Genomic DNA, 16,328 nt, shown 5'->3' on the forward strand with positions numbered 1-16,328 from the left:
TTCTTGATCAACTGGGCCTCGAGTTCAGTGCCAGGGGCGGGGCGGGGCGCCATGCGGCCTGCACCCTGCAGTGCTGGGGACCCCCCACCCCCACCCTGGCGGGGCTGGGAGCTCCAGGGTCACCCCCTGCTCTGGGGAGCCTGTGTGGTACTGGGAATTGAACCCAGGCGCCCGCCTGAACCGCTGTTCCCTGAAGAACAGGCAGCCAGTCCCTCGCCTCTGGCCCCCGCCACCCCCGGGGCGGGCCCAGACGCCTTAGAAGGACTGTGGTACCCGAGGGCCATCCTCCTGCTTCCAGGCAGGTGAACGGCTGCTCCGGGCCACCCTGTGCATCTCCCTCCAGGCCCAGAAGCCCCCGTTGCTGTCGGTGCCTCTGGTTGGTGTGAGTGAGAAACGGCGCTGCCCGGGGAAGCCTTGTGCTCTTTGCTTTGTCTGTCCCTGGCTCTGGGTCTTTATCCGGCTCGTGAGAGGACACGCATGTCAGTTTTAACAGCAGATACCTCAGCTTCATATTTCCCTTTCCCTGAAGACCACGGGGCATGTAACTTAGTCTCGCGCGTGGTGCATCTCTCTCACCCTTCCCCCCGTGCCCCCTCCAGCTCCGAGCCAGCTTTTCTTCTCAGCTCTTTCCCCCTTTGGATTAATCGAGGTTTCCTGTGGGTTCCACTTTCCGAGGGGTGAGTGGGGGTGGGTGTCAGCAACTGAGCCGAGGACCTCGCCACCAAGGGGAAGCGCGCTGTCCCCGAGACACGCCCTGCCCCCCGGGTGGCCTCTGGGAAGCTCACTCCGTTTGCTTCTTACTGTGGAGGCTGCACCGGGAGGAGTGGGAGATCCAACCCAGGCGGCCAGGGCCCGCTGCCACGCGAGCTGCCTTCCTGGCCCCCAGGGAGTCGGCGCTAAAAAAGATGGTGAAGGGCTCTCCCCGCCCTTGGAGAAGCCCGCATTCTCCCGTGGGTGCATTTCTCTCTCTCTCTCTCTCTGTATCTCCTTCTCCCTCTGTCTCTCTCTTTCTTCTCTCTCCTTCTCATTCTCTCTCTCTCTCTCTCTCTCTCTCTCTCTCTTTTACACACACACACACACACACACACACACACACCCCTCCCCAAACCTCCAAATAAAATCTGTTTAACTTCAATGAAAAAAGAAAAGGGAAAAGATTGTTTAGGGGCCAGCGAGACACTGCAGCAGGAAAGGCACTTGGCTCGCACGTGCCCGGCCTGGGTTCCATCCCCGGCGTCCCACGTAACCTCCAGTACCCCCAGGAGCGATCCCTCGGCACAGAGCCAGGAGTAAGACTCTTACCCATCCCCCCTCCCCCGAAAAGTTGATTTAGCGTCTTTTCATGTAATGTTATGTGTTATTTGGGGGGGGGGGATTTCCCCACTCGTCCTCATGAATGAGCCTCAAGGTCATTCCTGCACTATTTGGCCAGATGATACTAGTTAGACACCCAGTGGTACTTGGGGGGCCTGGGGGGCATGTGGTTAGGGATTAAACTTGAGGCGTGCGGCAGGCAAGGCATGTCTTCCAGCCCTCTGAGCCCCTAAAGTGTTTTATACTCATGGCTCCAAGAATTATGTTCCTCCTGTCCTTTTTACAGATTTTCTCCACTTTGCAACTGCTCCGTGCAGGCACGCTGATGCGTTTGCACAGGTATAGGCATTACTGGGACTCCGGGCGCATGGTGGCATCTGTCTTTCTCCTTTTGGCCCCCACACCCCACTCTGGGGTCCGGCGGTGTACCTGGGCTCTGCCCTCTGGATGGCCTTGAGGCGGTCAGCGCAGACGCCTCCTTCCTGTGCTGAAAGCCAGACGCTGCTGACTTGTGCCTCCACTGAGATTTACCTGTGGTAATTCTGAGTATAATTCTCTCGCTCCTTACAGGTCCCAACTGCTCTTATCTCTAGCGCCGTATGAAGAATTTGAAATATCATTCATGTGGCCATGACAGTCTTGGTGTATAAAAATCAAGATTAAAAAGTGTCATTTCTTGCTCAGTCTGAGATTCAGACGAAGCAACGGAAGTTGAACAGTTCCCGTCTCCCTGTGCGAGTCTGTCGTCTTATCTCTGTGCATTACTAAAATATACAATTACTTAAAGGGCCAGTTAATTGATTAATTTCAGTCGAATTCAGAGAAAAGGATCTAGAGGGAAATGGAGCTTTTAAAATTGCCCATGAATGTCAGCTAGCTTTAATAATTAAAAAAGCATCCCAAGAATGACATGCTTTGTTTGGACAGCCAGAGCGAAATGGGTAATTAATGGGAACGTAAAGCAAACCATGTCGTTAAAGCAAACTAAATCTTTTCTCTTCATCCTCAGCATATATAATTTTTAGCCTCAGATATTTTATACTTTCTGCAGTGTGATTACTCTGTAACTATTCATCGATGAGATGAAAGTTTCTTAATTGCTGTAATCCTATAGGGGAGGAGAGGAAAATTCCCCTTCCTCTATCTGGGTTCTGCTGCTGCCCGTTAAGGAATCAAATTAGTATCATGCAGATTAGTAGGAGGAAGAAAATATAGGGCCAGAGAGATAGTACAGTGGGTAGGGCGCTTGCCTTGCTTGCAGCATCCTGTATGGTTCCCTGAGCACTGCCAGCAGTGATTCCTGAGTTCAGAGCCAGGAGTGACCCCTGAGCATCACTGGGTAGGCCCCTACCTCCAGGAGGGGAAAGTTTGATGAAGTACAGGGAGTGAATAGAAACGCGTGGGTTCCAGATGGGGGCATAGATCCCAAGGAACAGCCAGAGGCTTCTAGGAAGAGATGGGAACTCTCGGCAAGGGCCAGCTGTTGGGCCCGCAGCTGTGCTCAGGAAACCCACAGACAAGCTTTTTCCCAGGACACCTGGTTTCCACTCACAGTCCTAGTCCTGACGGAGCTCCCTCCGTCCACATCTGATTTTGTTTTGTTTTGGGGCCACATCTGGCTGTGCTCAGGGCTCACTCCTGGCTCTGTGCTCAAGGATCACTGCATGGGGCCAGGGATAGAACCGAGTCCAGCTGCGTGCAAGGCAAGCACCCTGCCGGCCCACATCGAAATTTTTTAAGAAATAGTGGGAGGAATGGTAACATTTTCTTGTATACCCGAAGGGCCTCCATTGACCTCAGTTGGCAACAACCCACCTGCCATATTGGGTAGATGTCTTCAGGGGCCTTGAGAGGGATGGACATTGGGCGCCGTGAGAGGGAGGGATAGACACTGGGGGCGTGAGAGGGAGGGATGGACACTGGGGGCATGAGAGGGAGGGATGGACACTGGGGGTGTGAGAGGGATGGATGGACACTGGGGGCGTGAGAGGGAGGGATGGACACTGGGCGCCGTGAGAGGGAGGGATGGACACTGGGGGCGTGAGAGGGAGGGATGGACACTGGGGGCGTGAGGGTGGACACTGGGGCTGTAGAGTTCTGAGTCTCTGGAAAGCCCTACCTCCCAGCTGTCTTGTTTCCAGGTGACACAATCCTTTCTCTTGCTGCTGCCCCACACAGCCCTGTCCACGGACGGACGTGCTCTCCACATGCCTGTGGCTTTGACCTGACTTCAGGCGTCCGGGCCCTTGTCTCTGACTCACCGGCCTTCAGATGCACAGTGGAGATCTTGAGGAAATCCCTGTCCGTTCTATTTGGGGTTGACGTGGCCTAGGTCCTGCTGCTGAACTGAGTGTCACTTGGTCGTTGCAGCGGGTGACTGGACTCCACATCACTGTGAGAGGCCCTGGTGTCGCTGAGCTCCGTTTCTCTAGCTGGGTTTGCCAGCAGTGGGAGTGGGACGGTCCGGCCTTCCCTCCAGCCTGACCCTGGATTCTATTTCACTGATTCTGTCCTGGTGGTGTTCAGGAGATCACAAATACTGCCAGGTTTGAATCCAGGTTGGCCACATGCAGGGTAAACACCCTATCCACACCATCTCTCTGGTCCTAACACAGAGTTTTTTTTTTTTTTTTTCATTGAATCACCGTGAGATAGAGCATTACAAAATTGTTCATGATTGCATTTCAGTCATATGATGTTCCAACACCCATCCCTCCACCCCTGTAATTTCCCAGTACCCGTGTCCCCAGTTTCCTCCCACCCCTTCAAGCCACCCCCCACCCCAGCCTGCCTCTATAGTAGGCAGGCACCTCTCTTCTCTCTCTCTCTCTCTCTCTCTCTCTCTCTCTCTCTCTCTCTCTCTCTCTCTCTCTCTCTCCCTCCCTCCCTCCCTCTCACTTTAGGCATTATGGTTTGCAATACAGCTGCCGAAAGGTTGCCATATATATCCTTTTCCTGCTTTGAACACTCAGTTCTTGTCCAGCGTGATCGTTTCCGAGTGGTATGATCACAGTGGATCCTCCTCTATCTTAACGACTCTTCGTCTCTCACACCACTGACCACACTGACCAACCATTGACCAGTCCTCTTGGCCTCTTTTCCCTGGCATTGGGTATTAGTGTCATACTGTTTTTTTTTTTAATTTTCCACAAATAAATGCAGTCATTCTATGTCTTTCCCTCTCCTTCTAACTCATTTCACTCAGCGTGATACTCTCCGAGCGTATCCATTTATAGGCAAATTTAATGACCCCAGAAAAATGACAATTTTTTTTTTATAACCGAACCCTAAAATGCAGATCTTCTCTGATGAAAGTTCTTGATTGTGCAGGAGTTAGAACTTGGTGAAATCCTGGTTGGGTGGTTTTGAGGAACCTTAACCCCTTTCTTGCGTCTGTCCTATGTGGGGATTGAGAGTGAAAGCATGCCAGTCAGGGGCACAGCCCGTGCGTGCTCCCGCCTCTCCTGGGTGCTGGTGTCTTTGCTTGCCCTTTCCCCTCTTGCCTTTGTTAATAATAACCCTTTTCTGGTTTCCCACAGTAAGATCATTGTCTACTTAACACTTCTTTGGAAAAGTAACTTTGAAAAACATAAAAAAAAAAAGGCTTCTCTTCTGCTTATTTTGGTTGTTGCTTGTGTAGGCTTTCTGGGTCAATTGTTGAAAATATGTATTTATTCGGACTACAGAACTCCGTTCCCATTTCTGAATTTGAACTGGGCTTCCCTCTAGTGCAGCCCCTCCAGAACTTTCCGACTTGGGGATGGAGCTGGGCTGGGCGTGAGCTCAAGGGCTCGTTTCCCTTCAGGACGTGGGTCTCTCTTGGCACCAGAGCCCTGACTTCTCGCATTCCGACCCCCTCCCCCTGCCTCGATTATGTAACATTCATGTCATCACTTAATTTCATTCTATCTTGGTGGATGTGATAATGAGAGTGTGCACAATCCGACGTGTAAATTGGATGGCGAATTGAAGCCCTGAAACAGCTGATAAAGGGGCTCTCTTCTTGAGCCACTTTATTAAGTTTTTTTGATACACTCAAATTTTCTTTCATTCTCCTCTCTCCCCACCCCTCCTTTTCTCTGTTTATTTTTGTTTTGTGTTGGGGCCACACCCCGTGCTGCTCAGGCTACTCCTGTCTCTGTACCCAGGAATCACTCCTGGTGGTGCTCAGAGAACCATTGTGGGATGTTGGGATTGACCCTGGGTTGGCAGCCTACAAGGCAAACTCCCTACCCACGGCACTATCTCTCAGGCCCTCGAGTTCCTCTGTTGAAAGATATTCATTGTTAGTGTTTGCTGAGAGTAGAGATTAAGATTGGCTTTTAGGGGCATGGAAGGAAGTTTAGATTTGCTTTCAAAGAATCATTTTACTTCCTTTCACTCAACAGGAAGGGGATGGTTGATTCAAATGACACATGATATCATAGATTTTAAATGGAGAGAGGTGTCATATGTATATAGTGGTTTGACTTTCATGTGTCTCACTAAATCTTACTTTCCCTTAGACCTAAAAGTTCCAGAAATGCCACCACTTAACCTGAAAATTCTTGATGCAAAAGAGGACAAAGGCTTGCTTGTAGGTTGTTTGCTTTGCATGTGGCCGACCCGGATTTGATTCCTCCGTCCCTCTTGGAGAGCCCGGCAAGCTACCGAGAGTATCCTGCCCGCATGGCAGAACCTGACAAGCTGCCTGTGGCGTATTCGATATTCTAAAAACAGTAACAACAAGTCTCACAATGGAGACGTTACTGGTGCCCACTCGAGCAAATCGATGAGCAGTGGGATGGCAGTGAGACAGTGATACTCTTAGGTCTATAACTGGGGCCTGGGAACCAAACTTTCAAAGATTAATGGAATAATAGTGGTTTAGCCTAGATGTAATGACATACATACTCATGAGAATTCAACAGGAAATGCCATTTAAAGAGGGTTAGAATTTGATTATATTCCATCCTACAGGAAATAAAGAATGGGGAAGAGTTTAGACAGAAGAATAATGTTTGGGACTTTTGGAAGGGAGTTTTTGATCTTTTCAATCCATATATGTTTCTTTAAGTATAAATTCCTCTAGATATCTTAGGCCTTCAGGTGTATTATGTGCATATAATAGGCACTGAGCATTTCTGAATTTGTGAAAACTGTATAAAATGCAATTTTGATGAACCAGAGATGTTTATAGATTCATTGATTGACAGAGATTGTGGCAATAGATTGCACTTACAAGGGAGAAGCAACATAATTACAAATAATAGTTGACCCAGGAGAAATAGAAAAGTCAACATATACGGCTTACGTGATTATGACTGAATTATTAGGAGGCCGCGCTTCTGTCTGCGTGCGGTTTGACCAGGCTTAGGCTGTCATGTTGAAGTAGAGGGCAGTGATCTTGACTGCCCGTGCTTTGTTTTTGACCTTGGGCAAGCTAGTGCTTTTTTTTTTTTTTTTTTTTAACTCTTCCTATGTCTCAGTTTTCGCTTGTGTAAAATGACAAGAGTTATAAAGCTTTGCATGTTTCTCCCAGATGTGAACGTCTTCATATATAATTCAGTTTGATGCATTGTATTTTGTGTGATAAGAAACTTCAGCTTGCTATGTATCGTAGAAACATTACCTTGAGGACACATGGCGTATTTTCCCAGACGTGTTTGGGATGTAGCCCGGTGCATGTAGGGTTGGAATAAAGCTTTGGAAAAGGATCAAACCAGAAAGATAAGTGTTGCTGAGTCATTGGAACAGCCTCTTGTCCCTTCTGTCTCGAGTCATGGCTTGGGGACGCACACATTGTGGTGCACTCCACACGTGCTTGGTTGGCGTGCTTGTACACATTTGCTTGTGACACACATCTGGAGGCAGTGCACTTGAGTTTGCACGCTTGGTGTGGTTCTCCAGAGTTTGCACACTTCTTGTGGGGCTGACGATCATAGCAGCAGTGCCTAGAATTGTCTCAGTGATGTGGGGTGGCTGGGGATGGATCTCTAGTAGAGAGCTACATCCCTTCTTTTCCCTAGTAAAATAGTTTGAGAGGGAGAGAGAGAGAGAGAGAGAGAGAGAGAGAGAGAGAGAGAGAGAGAGAGAGAGAGAGAGAGAGACGGAGAGAGAGAGACGGATATATGTAGCTTTAATTGCAGCACATTGCTCTAATTGTTATATTTTACTGTTAGTCTCTTACTATGCCTCACTTATTAATTAGACTTTATTATAGGTCTGTCTGTTATAGGGAAGTGCATAGAAGATATAAAATTCGATCCTAATCTGTCCAGCATTCACGGGGGATCTTGACTGTATCCCCTACGACTTAGGGGCCCGCTCTCCCCACACATAGCCGTTTAAGAATGGTGTGTGGTTGCTTTGACACCAAGACTGCAGGTTTCAGTAGTCACCCTAGAGACCAGCCTGACGCACCGGCTTGCCTTCTTTAGGATATGCATGCTGGCCTTAGACTCACACGTCTGCCTCGCCTTTGCTTCTGTCTTGGGATTTTCCCCACATACATCTAGCAAGAAAACTGTTTTCGCTCTCTTCGATGATCATAATTTCCGCCCTGTTTTTTAGGACTGGAGCAATAGCACAGCAGGTAGGGCATTTGCCTTGCATGCAGCCGACCTGGGTTTGATTCCTCCATCCCTCTCGGAGCCTGGCAAGCTACCGAGAGTATCCTGCCTGCATGGCAGAGCCTGGCAAGCTCCCCGTGGCGTATTCGATATGCCAAAAACAGTAACAACAAGCTTCACAATGGAGACGTTACTGGTGCCCGCTTGAGCAAATCAATGAACAACAGGGCGACAGTGCTACAGTGCTGTTTTTGGGCATTCTGTTTTAGATCCTTGTTTTTAGTCTGGCTGGGGGTGGTAGGTTAATTCCCCTTTCTCCTGGCTTCTTACCCCCTTTCCCCCCACCCCCAGCTTGTAGCTTATTTTACACCAGCTGTTGTGCCAGTTTGGCGCCATTCCACGTTCGCACTGCTGCCCGAGTTAGGGGGTGTTTGGGTGCCCCACTAAATTAGAGATTCTTCAGCCTCGTCCTCAATCCTCCTCCTGCTCTAGACGCTTCTCCGGTCTACCTCCTGCGGTTTTGCCTCTGATGAAATCTCCTTTACTCTCTCCCTCCTGCGCCTCGTCCCTGCTGCCACAGCCGCCTGGGGCTTTCCTTTTCCCCGTTTCCACCTTGTCCTCCTCCTCTCTGCTCTGATCTTGCCCCTGAAAGCTGTGAAGCGTTTCACTCTTGCTGCCGGCTCACGTCTTTCCCCTCCACCGTATGTTGTCCTGACATCTGGAACGGAAGTCACAAGACTGCTGGCCCCCGTGCTCTGTGCTTTGTGCTCACCCGCTGTGCTCCAGGACAGGCTCGTGGCATCTCTCTGCGTGTTCCCCTGTGTGCTGCCTGCCCCGTCTCCGGGAGCCTCCCGGTGCAGGACGCGGACCGGGCTGTGGAAGCTTCTGAAGCCGGAAGCACGGTCAGGGCCCTCGCCGTCTCTCTTGGCTGTTGGCAGGGATTCTAGGTGGTCTGGCTCCACTTCTTCAAGAAACCAGATGTTCCCTCCTTGCGGAGATGATTCATGTAGCGGAATTTTTTTTTTTTTAATGGTTTGTGATAAGGCGTTTCACATTTACTGCAAGGAAATGCGATGCAATGATGTGCTTGGTACGGATTAAGAAAAGGAAGACCAGGTGGCAGAGCTCCCTGGGACCTTCTCTTAGGTTGTGCAGTCGACCACAGCCACGTGTGGCTCTCGTTGTTCACATTTTTCTTTTCTTTCAAGAAAACAGATGGAAAAAAAAGATATCCAAGTACTTACAAACCTTGTTCCAATGAAACTCAGGTGCTGTTAAAAATTGTACTGTGTTCTGCGGGTTCATTCCCATGCAGTCACTCGCGCTGTAGCTCCAGAGTGTTTGGTTGTGCCTGGCTGTCACAGGGTGATAGTGTTGTGTGAATCCCAAAGTGGGCGGCCAGCACTGAGCTGCGAGTAGCCCGTGTCAATGGACAGGATGATTAGGTAGAGAAGATTACATATCATATGTTATATACACACATACACACACATAATGTAAATTATGGTATAGATATGGAACACGTATATCCTATGTACATATATGATATAAACTATATATTCTATATTGTATATACATATGCATACACGTATTCACGTATGTACATATGTACACACAGTGGAATACTATTTAGCTGCAAAAAGTAGTCATATTTGCTGTTTGTAACAATGTGGATTAACGTAGAGGTTATTGGGTTTAGTGAAACAAGCCAGGTGCAGGAAAGCCGACACTCTGTGTTTTTATTCATGTGTGATAAATGGCACAGGCAGAAAGTGTAAATAGACGTCCATACTCGAAAGATCAAAACCGCTCTGCAGCCTCGTTTGTCTTTTCTCCTCATGTTTGTTTTGAGAATTTTGTTTCAAACAGAAAGCCATGATAAGCAAAATATCTTAAGGGAGATAAATGGGCAGAGGATATGAATAGTTTTCTAGGAAAAGTTCATCTGTCTCAACACACAGCATTTTCTGTGTACATGTATGCCCAGACAGATGACTGCTACCCACATCATACCTATCTTAGCCACCGTGTGAGTGAAGAAATGTTCAATAAAATCACCAGGTCGAGCATATCTACTTCTTAGAAATTGTGCTATGGAAATAGACAATTTAGCATAGATTTTACATCTGGATCTTCTTAATTGATACTTTATAAAATACTCAAAAGCTTTCTGCCTCACCCTAGCACAAGAACATCACTGTCACTGTCACTCCGTTGCTCATTGATTTGCTTGAGCGGGCACCAGTAATGTCTCCATTGTGAGACTTGTTGTTACTGTTTTTTGGCATATCGTATACGCCATGGGTAGCTTGCCAGGCTCTGCCAGGCGGGCCAGATACTCTCGGTAGCTTGCCAGGCTATCCGAGAGGGGCAGAGGAATCGAATCAGGGTCGGCCACGTGCAAGGCAAATGCCCTACCCACTGTGCTATCAATCCAGCCCAGCACAAGAACATATGCACTGTAAATATTTTTTTGCACTATGAATACACACATGTATACGTGTGTTTACTGTGGAGAACTTTGTGTGGGAAAAATGGAAATAACCTAAACGTTTTTCAAGTAAACTATAGTATATTCACATCGTGTTGTTTAAAAAAAGTCCAAAGATGATCTTTAGGTAAGTCTGTGAAAGGGATGTATTAGGTGGAAATTGTAAAAGAAAATGCAGCACTGTCTTTGTTCAGAGGTAGGGAGCACGCAGCAATTTGTCTGTTAAATTCTCGCCTCTGAGTGAGGGCCTGAAGCGGAAGCGTGAGCAGTCTCTAGGTGAGGGTCGTCTCATCCCCACGGGGTTATCATGCCTCTGTCTCTTGCGTTCAATTTTTCAAAACACATTTGACTGAGCAAAAACACCTAGAAATCATATTGTGAATCTGAGGGATACTTCCATTAATGTTTAAGGAAACTAGTGCAGGGGCTCACTTGTTTATCTGGAAGCTGTGGTGCTCCGGGAATGGTTTCTGTCCTGGAGGATTCTCTGGGGGGAAGCTCTCTGCCCTGTGGCGAGACAGTGATGGAAGGCACAGTAACGCCGCTCTCCCCCAGCTCTGTCAGAGCGTGGTGAATAGTCTTGGCGCGCAGGACTGGTGCTCCTCTGTGGTCTTGAAACAGCAAACCCTACTTTCTGCGGGATGGGCTCGTTATGGGGGGGGGGGGGCTCCAGTGTGCCAGCAGTACTGTCCGTGGTGCTCCGTTTCTTGAGAGCAGAGGAATTCACACCGTTTCCTTCCATCTTTCAGGAAAGCCCAAGAGGAGAACAAGAAGATCGTGCTCGCTGGCTGTGTTCCTCAGGCCCAGCCCCGCCAGGATTACCTGAAGGGACTGAGCGTCATCGGGGTAAGCCCGCCTCAGAGGGGGAGAAGGAGAGAAATGTCAGGAGGAGTGGTAGCTGCACGACGCCTGTCTCGTTTCTCGGTTACTCTATAGCGACGGCCCCTCCCCCCTACCAAATGAAGGAAATTAAAAGGGCTTTGGGGGGAACAGAGAGATAGTACAGCAGGTAGGCCACCAGCCTTGCACGCAGCTGACCCAGGTTCGATCCCCAGCATCCCATTTGATCCTCCAGGCCTGTCAGGAGTGATTCCTGGAGTCGCCCTGAGCACTGCCTGGTGTGGCCCCCAAACGAAAAACCAAATCAAACAAAAAAGGGCTTTTAGAAGGGGGGCACGCAGTCGGCTCAGAGAGGACCTCGGGCTTCTCCTGGTAATCCTCAGCCCAGCTAGGAGCCCCTGTGACCTGAGTGCTGGAGCCCACCCTGGGGCCTTGGCAGGCCCACCGAGTGCTGGGGTTCAGGCTCGGGCCCCCCATCCAGGCGAGCACTCCCGCGTAATTTCACTGGCCCCTCAGCCGCCTTTCCCAATTGAAAACCATTTCTATAAGCATATTGTAAACTCATAGGAAAAACTGAGGAGTGATTGGCACGTGCACTGCTATTTATTGGATTTTTCCTGACTTGCTTCACTATTGACGGGCGTGCCTACTCTGTTCAGAGAGCAGGAAACTTATTTTTTGCTGGGAAGCCCTTGCCCCATTCGCAAATTTAATAATCTCAGGACAAACATGCTCGTGTTAAACAAACAGAACCTGAATGTTTGGGAACTTGAGTTTGTTTTCACCATTTGTCTGTTTATATTTTGATTTCTCTCGGTTTGAGGAATGAAATGACGGTGAACTTCTGAGTTATCTTTTCATGTCAGACTAGCTTTCTCCATAAACACAATCCTGCTGTGTTGGGGAAATAGGAGACTCGTTAGAATTCTGTTTTAAAGATGGAATGTGGTAAACGCTTGAGAGTCATCTTTAATTTTGTCTCAGGCAATTATGCTACACACATATACATACACACATATATACATACATACACATGTGTAACATATAATAATATGTATATATACATATATGTGTAACAACAAAATTTCTTTGCTAAATTTTTTTTTCTTTACTATAGTTGGAGCCTCTTAAATATGTTGTTGTGGTATGTTTTCCTGGACTCATTGCGGTCAGTGAAGAGCTTACTCTATGTTAATATTGGGGAAATTCTTAAGACTATGTAAAGGAGGCTTCTCACAGTTTATGTGGAAGACGATGTCTAGGATGATATAAACCCATGAGCATAGTTCATGCTCATGTCACGTCCCTCACCCCCCATTTCTTTCCTTTTTAAAAAAAATTATTTATTTTTTATTAATGAATCACCATGAGGGTACAGTTACAGATTTACATATTTTCGTGCTTGTGTTTCAGTCATACAATGCTCAAGTACCATCCCTCCACCAGTGCCCATTCTCCTACACCGATGACCCCAGTATCCCTCCTCCCCCCATCCCATTCCCCCTTCCACCTGTAACAGGGCATTCCCTTTTGTTCTCTCTCTCCTTGTGGGTGTTGTGGTTTGCAATGGAGGAATTGGGTGGCCATCGTGTTCAATCTGTAGTCTGCTTTCAGCACGCCTCTCCCATCCAGAGTGGGTCCTCCAACCACACTTTCGTTGGTGTTCCCTTCTCTATCTGAGCTGCCTTTTCCCCCAACGTGTGAGGCTGGCTTCCAAGCCATGGAGCAAACCTCCTGGTACTTATTTTTACTATTCTTGGGTGTTAGTCTCCTATTCTGTTGTTTCATATTTTGCAGATGAGTGCAATTCTTTTATGTCTGTCTCTCTCTCTGACTCATTTCACTTAGCATGATACTTTCCATGTTGATCCAGTTATATGCAAAGTTCATGACTTCATTTTTTCTGACAGCTGCATAGTATTCCATTGTATAGATGTACCAAAGTTTCTTTAACCAGTCATCTGTTCTCAGGCACTTGGGTTTTTTTTCCGAATTCTCGCTATTGTAAACAGTGCTGCGATGAACATACAAGTGCAGATGTCATTTTGACTATACTTTTTTGCCTCTTTGGGATATATTCCCAGAAGTGGTATTGCTGGGTCAAATGGGAGCTCAGTTCCTAATTTTTTGAGAAGCGTCCATATTGTTTTCCAAAGGGGCTGAACCAGTCAGCATTCCCACCAGCAGTGTAGGAGGGTCCCTTTCTCCCCACATCCACGCCAACATCGGTTGCTTTTGTTCTTTTGGATATATGCCAATCTTGGTGGTATCTCATAGTTGTTTTAATCTGCATCTCCCTGATGACTAGTGATGCAGAGCATTTTTTTCATGTGTCCTTTGGCCATTTGTATTTCTTCCTTGAGAAAGTTTCTGTTCATTTCTTCTCCCCATTTTCTGATGGGGTTGGATGTTTTCTTCTTGTAGAGTTCAACCAGTGCCTTATATACCCTTGATATCAACCCCTTATCTGATGGGTATTGGGTGAATATCCTTTCCCATTCTGTAGATTGTCTTTGTATTCTGGTCACTGTATCTTTTGCGGTGTAAAAGCTTCTTAGTTTAATATAGTCCCATTTGTTTATCTGTTTCCCCTGGTTGATCAGTTGCGTGTCATCTTTGAAGATACTGTTATCTTCAATATCGTGGAGGGTTTTGCCGACCTAGTCTTCAGTGTACCTTACGGATTGCCCCATCCCCCATTTCATCAGCTTTATTTTCACTCTGTGACCTGGTCTCATTTTATTATTTTATCTTAGACGGTCACATCTTTTCTTCAATGCATACTTACGGGACCATCACTCTGTTGGGCGGTAGTCTAGACATCCATAAAGCAGATTCACTCTTCATGCATGGAGCTAACATCCTAATCCAAATATTACATTAGTAAGTAAATAAGTCCAAGTATGGCGAAGTGCTGTAAGCGGGCTTAAACAGGACGATATGTTGGAGGCTGAATGAGTCTTTTTTGATCAAGTGAAATATCACCGAGGAAGCAACATCGTGAACAGAAATACCGTGTTCCTGACCCTCAACCAAGCGGAAACAGTACTAAGGATTCAGTTCTGTTCTTTGGCGAGGGAAGGGAAGGCCCTAAGGCAGAAACAAGTTGGGAGTGTTCGAGGACTCGAAAGAGTCCCAGTGTCGCAGGAGTGCAGGGTATAAGGATGGCCCAGGAAAGGTACGAGGTTGGAGAGAGCGTGGGGTCCCTAGGGCCAAATTTAGATTTTGTAGTAAGGATCATAGCGAACCACTGGAGGTTTGTACACCTGGCGATAATGTCTAACTCAGAGGCCAGAGTGATAGCACAGCAGGTAGGGCATTTGCCTTGCGCACAGATAACTCCTGTTCGATCCCCGGCATCCCGAACGGTTCCCCAAGGATTGCCAGGAGTGGTTCCTGAGTGAGGGGCCAGGAGGAAGCCCTGAGCATCACTGAGTAGGACCTAAAAAGTAACAACACAAAAACCGGAATCAAATCTAATTCAGAGACTTCTTAGAATTTAAGATCAGTGTATTCATTTTTGATGTCTGGCTTGGTGATGTGATGAAAATGAACATCCTGTGGGTGAAGAGTCAGGGTCCGAGGTCCTGTGTAGGGACAAGAGAGGCGAAGAGTTCCTGGAGGAGAGTGTCCTGACCCGGAGTGGCTGGTGGGGCAGGGGCTGGTGCGAGGCAGGCAGGAGTCAGATTCTGGTGGTTCTTTTGAGATGGGATTTTGAGACGGGATTTGCGTTTTCATTGAGTGCCACTTCTCTGGTGAAGTAAGTTCTCATTACGTGATGCTCTTGTCGAAGAACTGTAAAAGTATATAAAGTAAACCCACAAACTCCCAAGTACCCGAAGTCACTGAAGTATATAGAAATGTAAGCAGATTCTGGAAGGATATCCAGAGAAAGGGGTTCCAGGGTGGCCTTTCCATTTTCAAGTGTCTGGTTCAAGGTCAAGACACATTCAACTGGTAGAACTGAATCTCCAATTGCAAGCATCTTCTTGGCCTTGGAAAATCACACGAGGCTTTGTTACAACTGGAAATTTTAGGTAGCACTTCAGTAATTGGAGAGGTAGGAAGTAAGGGTGGTGGGAAGGTCATAACTTTTAAAAAAATATAAACTATGTTTAAATATTTTACTGACCCCTAAAGTACTTACACACAGGTCATATTGAAAGTATCCTATTAAAGATCTGAGGAGAAATTTCAACTTCTAACCAAAAGACAGATTTTCTTACGTGAGTCCAAGTGAGTGAAAAATCTGAAAATAAAGAAACAAGAAGTAACCTTTTCCCCCCAGAAAAAGACATATAAGAACAACTGGGATACCATCCAAAGTTATTAAATAGGAGAAGAATTAGGGTGATATGACCCATTATTAAAAACACAAACAGTCATAAAACACCAGAAAATCAATACAGACCAGCTCTGATTTGAGCCAAGGGTTGAATTTAACAAAATGATGTCAAGCTATCTATTATAATTGCATTCAATGATGGAGTGGAAAATGTTCTAATAATAAATGAAGACATAAAAGATCTCAACCGAGAAATGAGTTCCATTTAAAAAGAACCAAATATGGATCTTGAAACTGAAGAATATAAAATCTGGGATTAAAAATGCTCTAGACTGAACAAAGTGTAAATAACAAGGAAAGAAGCAGGAAATCCGAAAATACAGAATTCTCATAGCTTGCTTCCAAATTTGTTGTTTGGGGATACCTCGCTATCTCTACGTGGAGCTTCTGTGTCCCTCGGAGAAGTCCCTTAAGTATTTCTCAGAGGCTATTCTGGTGGTTTGCTTTTGCCTCACACCAGATGGTGTTCAGGGCTTCCTCCTTTCTCTGAGCTCGGGAATCGCGGTGGAATCACAGTGGGGATCCGACACCATATGTGGCTTTGGGGATCCAGTCTGGGTCAGCCACATGGTCTGCCACGTGCAAGCCGGGTGCCTTTTCCACGCTGCTGTGTCTCTGGCCCGTTGGGGCAGCAGCTTTAGAACATGTTTTTAAGAGTAAAGAGAGGGCCAGGGACACGGGGCAGACGAGCAGGCATTTGCCTTGTTTGCAGCTGCACCAGCAATGAACCTGGTTCGAATCCCCTGCCCCGCAGAGGGTCACTCCTGAGAACAGGAATAGCCCCTGA

At 47.3% G+C, this 16,328-nt stretch overlaps 1 protein-coding gene across 2 annotated transcripts in view; it reads left to right on the forward strand.

The window, feature by feature from the left end:
* The window catches only part of CDKAL1 (CDK5 regulatory subunit associated protein 1 like 1), a 658,282-nt gene that overhangs the window by 162,084 nt on the left and 479,870 nt on the right, over window positions 1-16,328 (forward strand). For both annotated transcript variants that reach the window (XM_055128799.1, XM_055128800.1), the window contains exon 6: window positions 11,106-11,202. In XM_055128799.1, coding sequence (XP_054984774.1) covers window positions 11,106-11,202 — 97 coding nt within the window. The remainder of the gene's footprint in view (window positions 1-11,105; window positions 11,203-16,328) is intronic.

This window comes from Sorex araneus, chromosome 2 (assembly GCF_027595985.1).
Source record: "Sorex araneus isolate mSorAra2 chromosome 2, mSorAra2.pri, whole genome shotgun sequence".
Taxonomy (NCBI): Eukaryota; Metazoa; Chordata; class Mammalia; order Eulipotyphla; family Soricidae; genus Sorex; species Sorex araneus.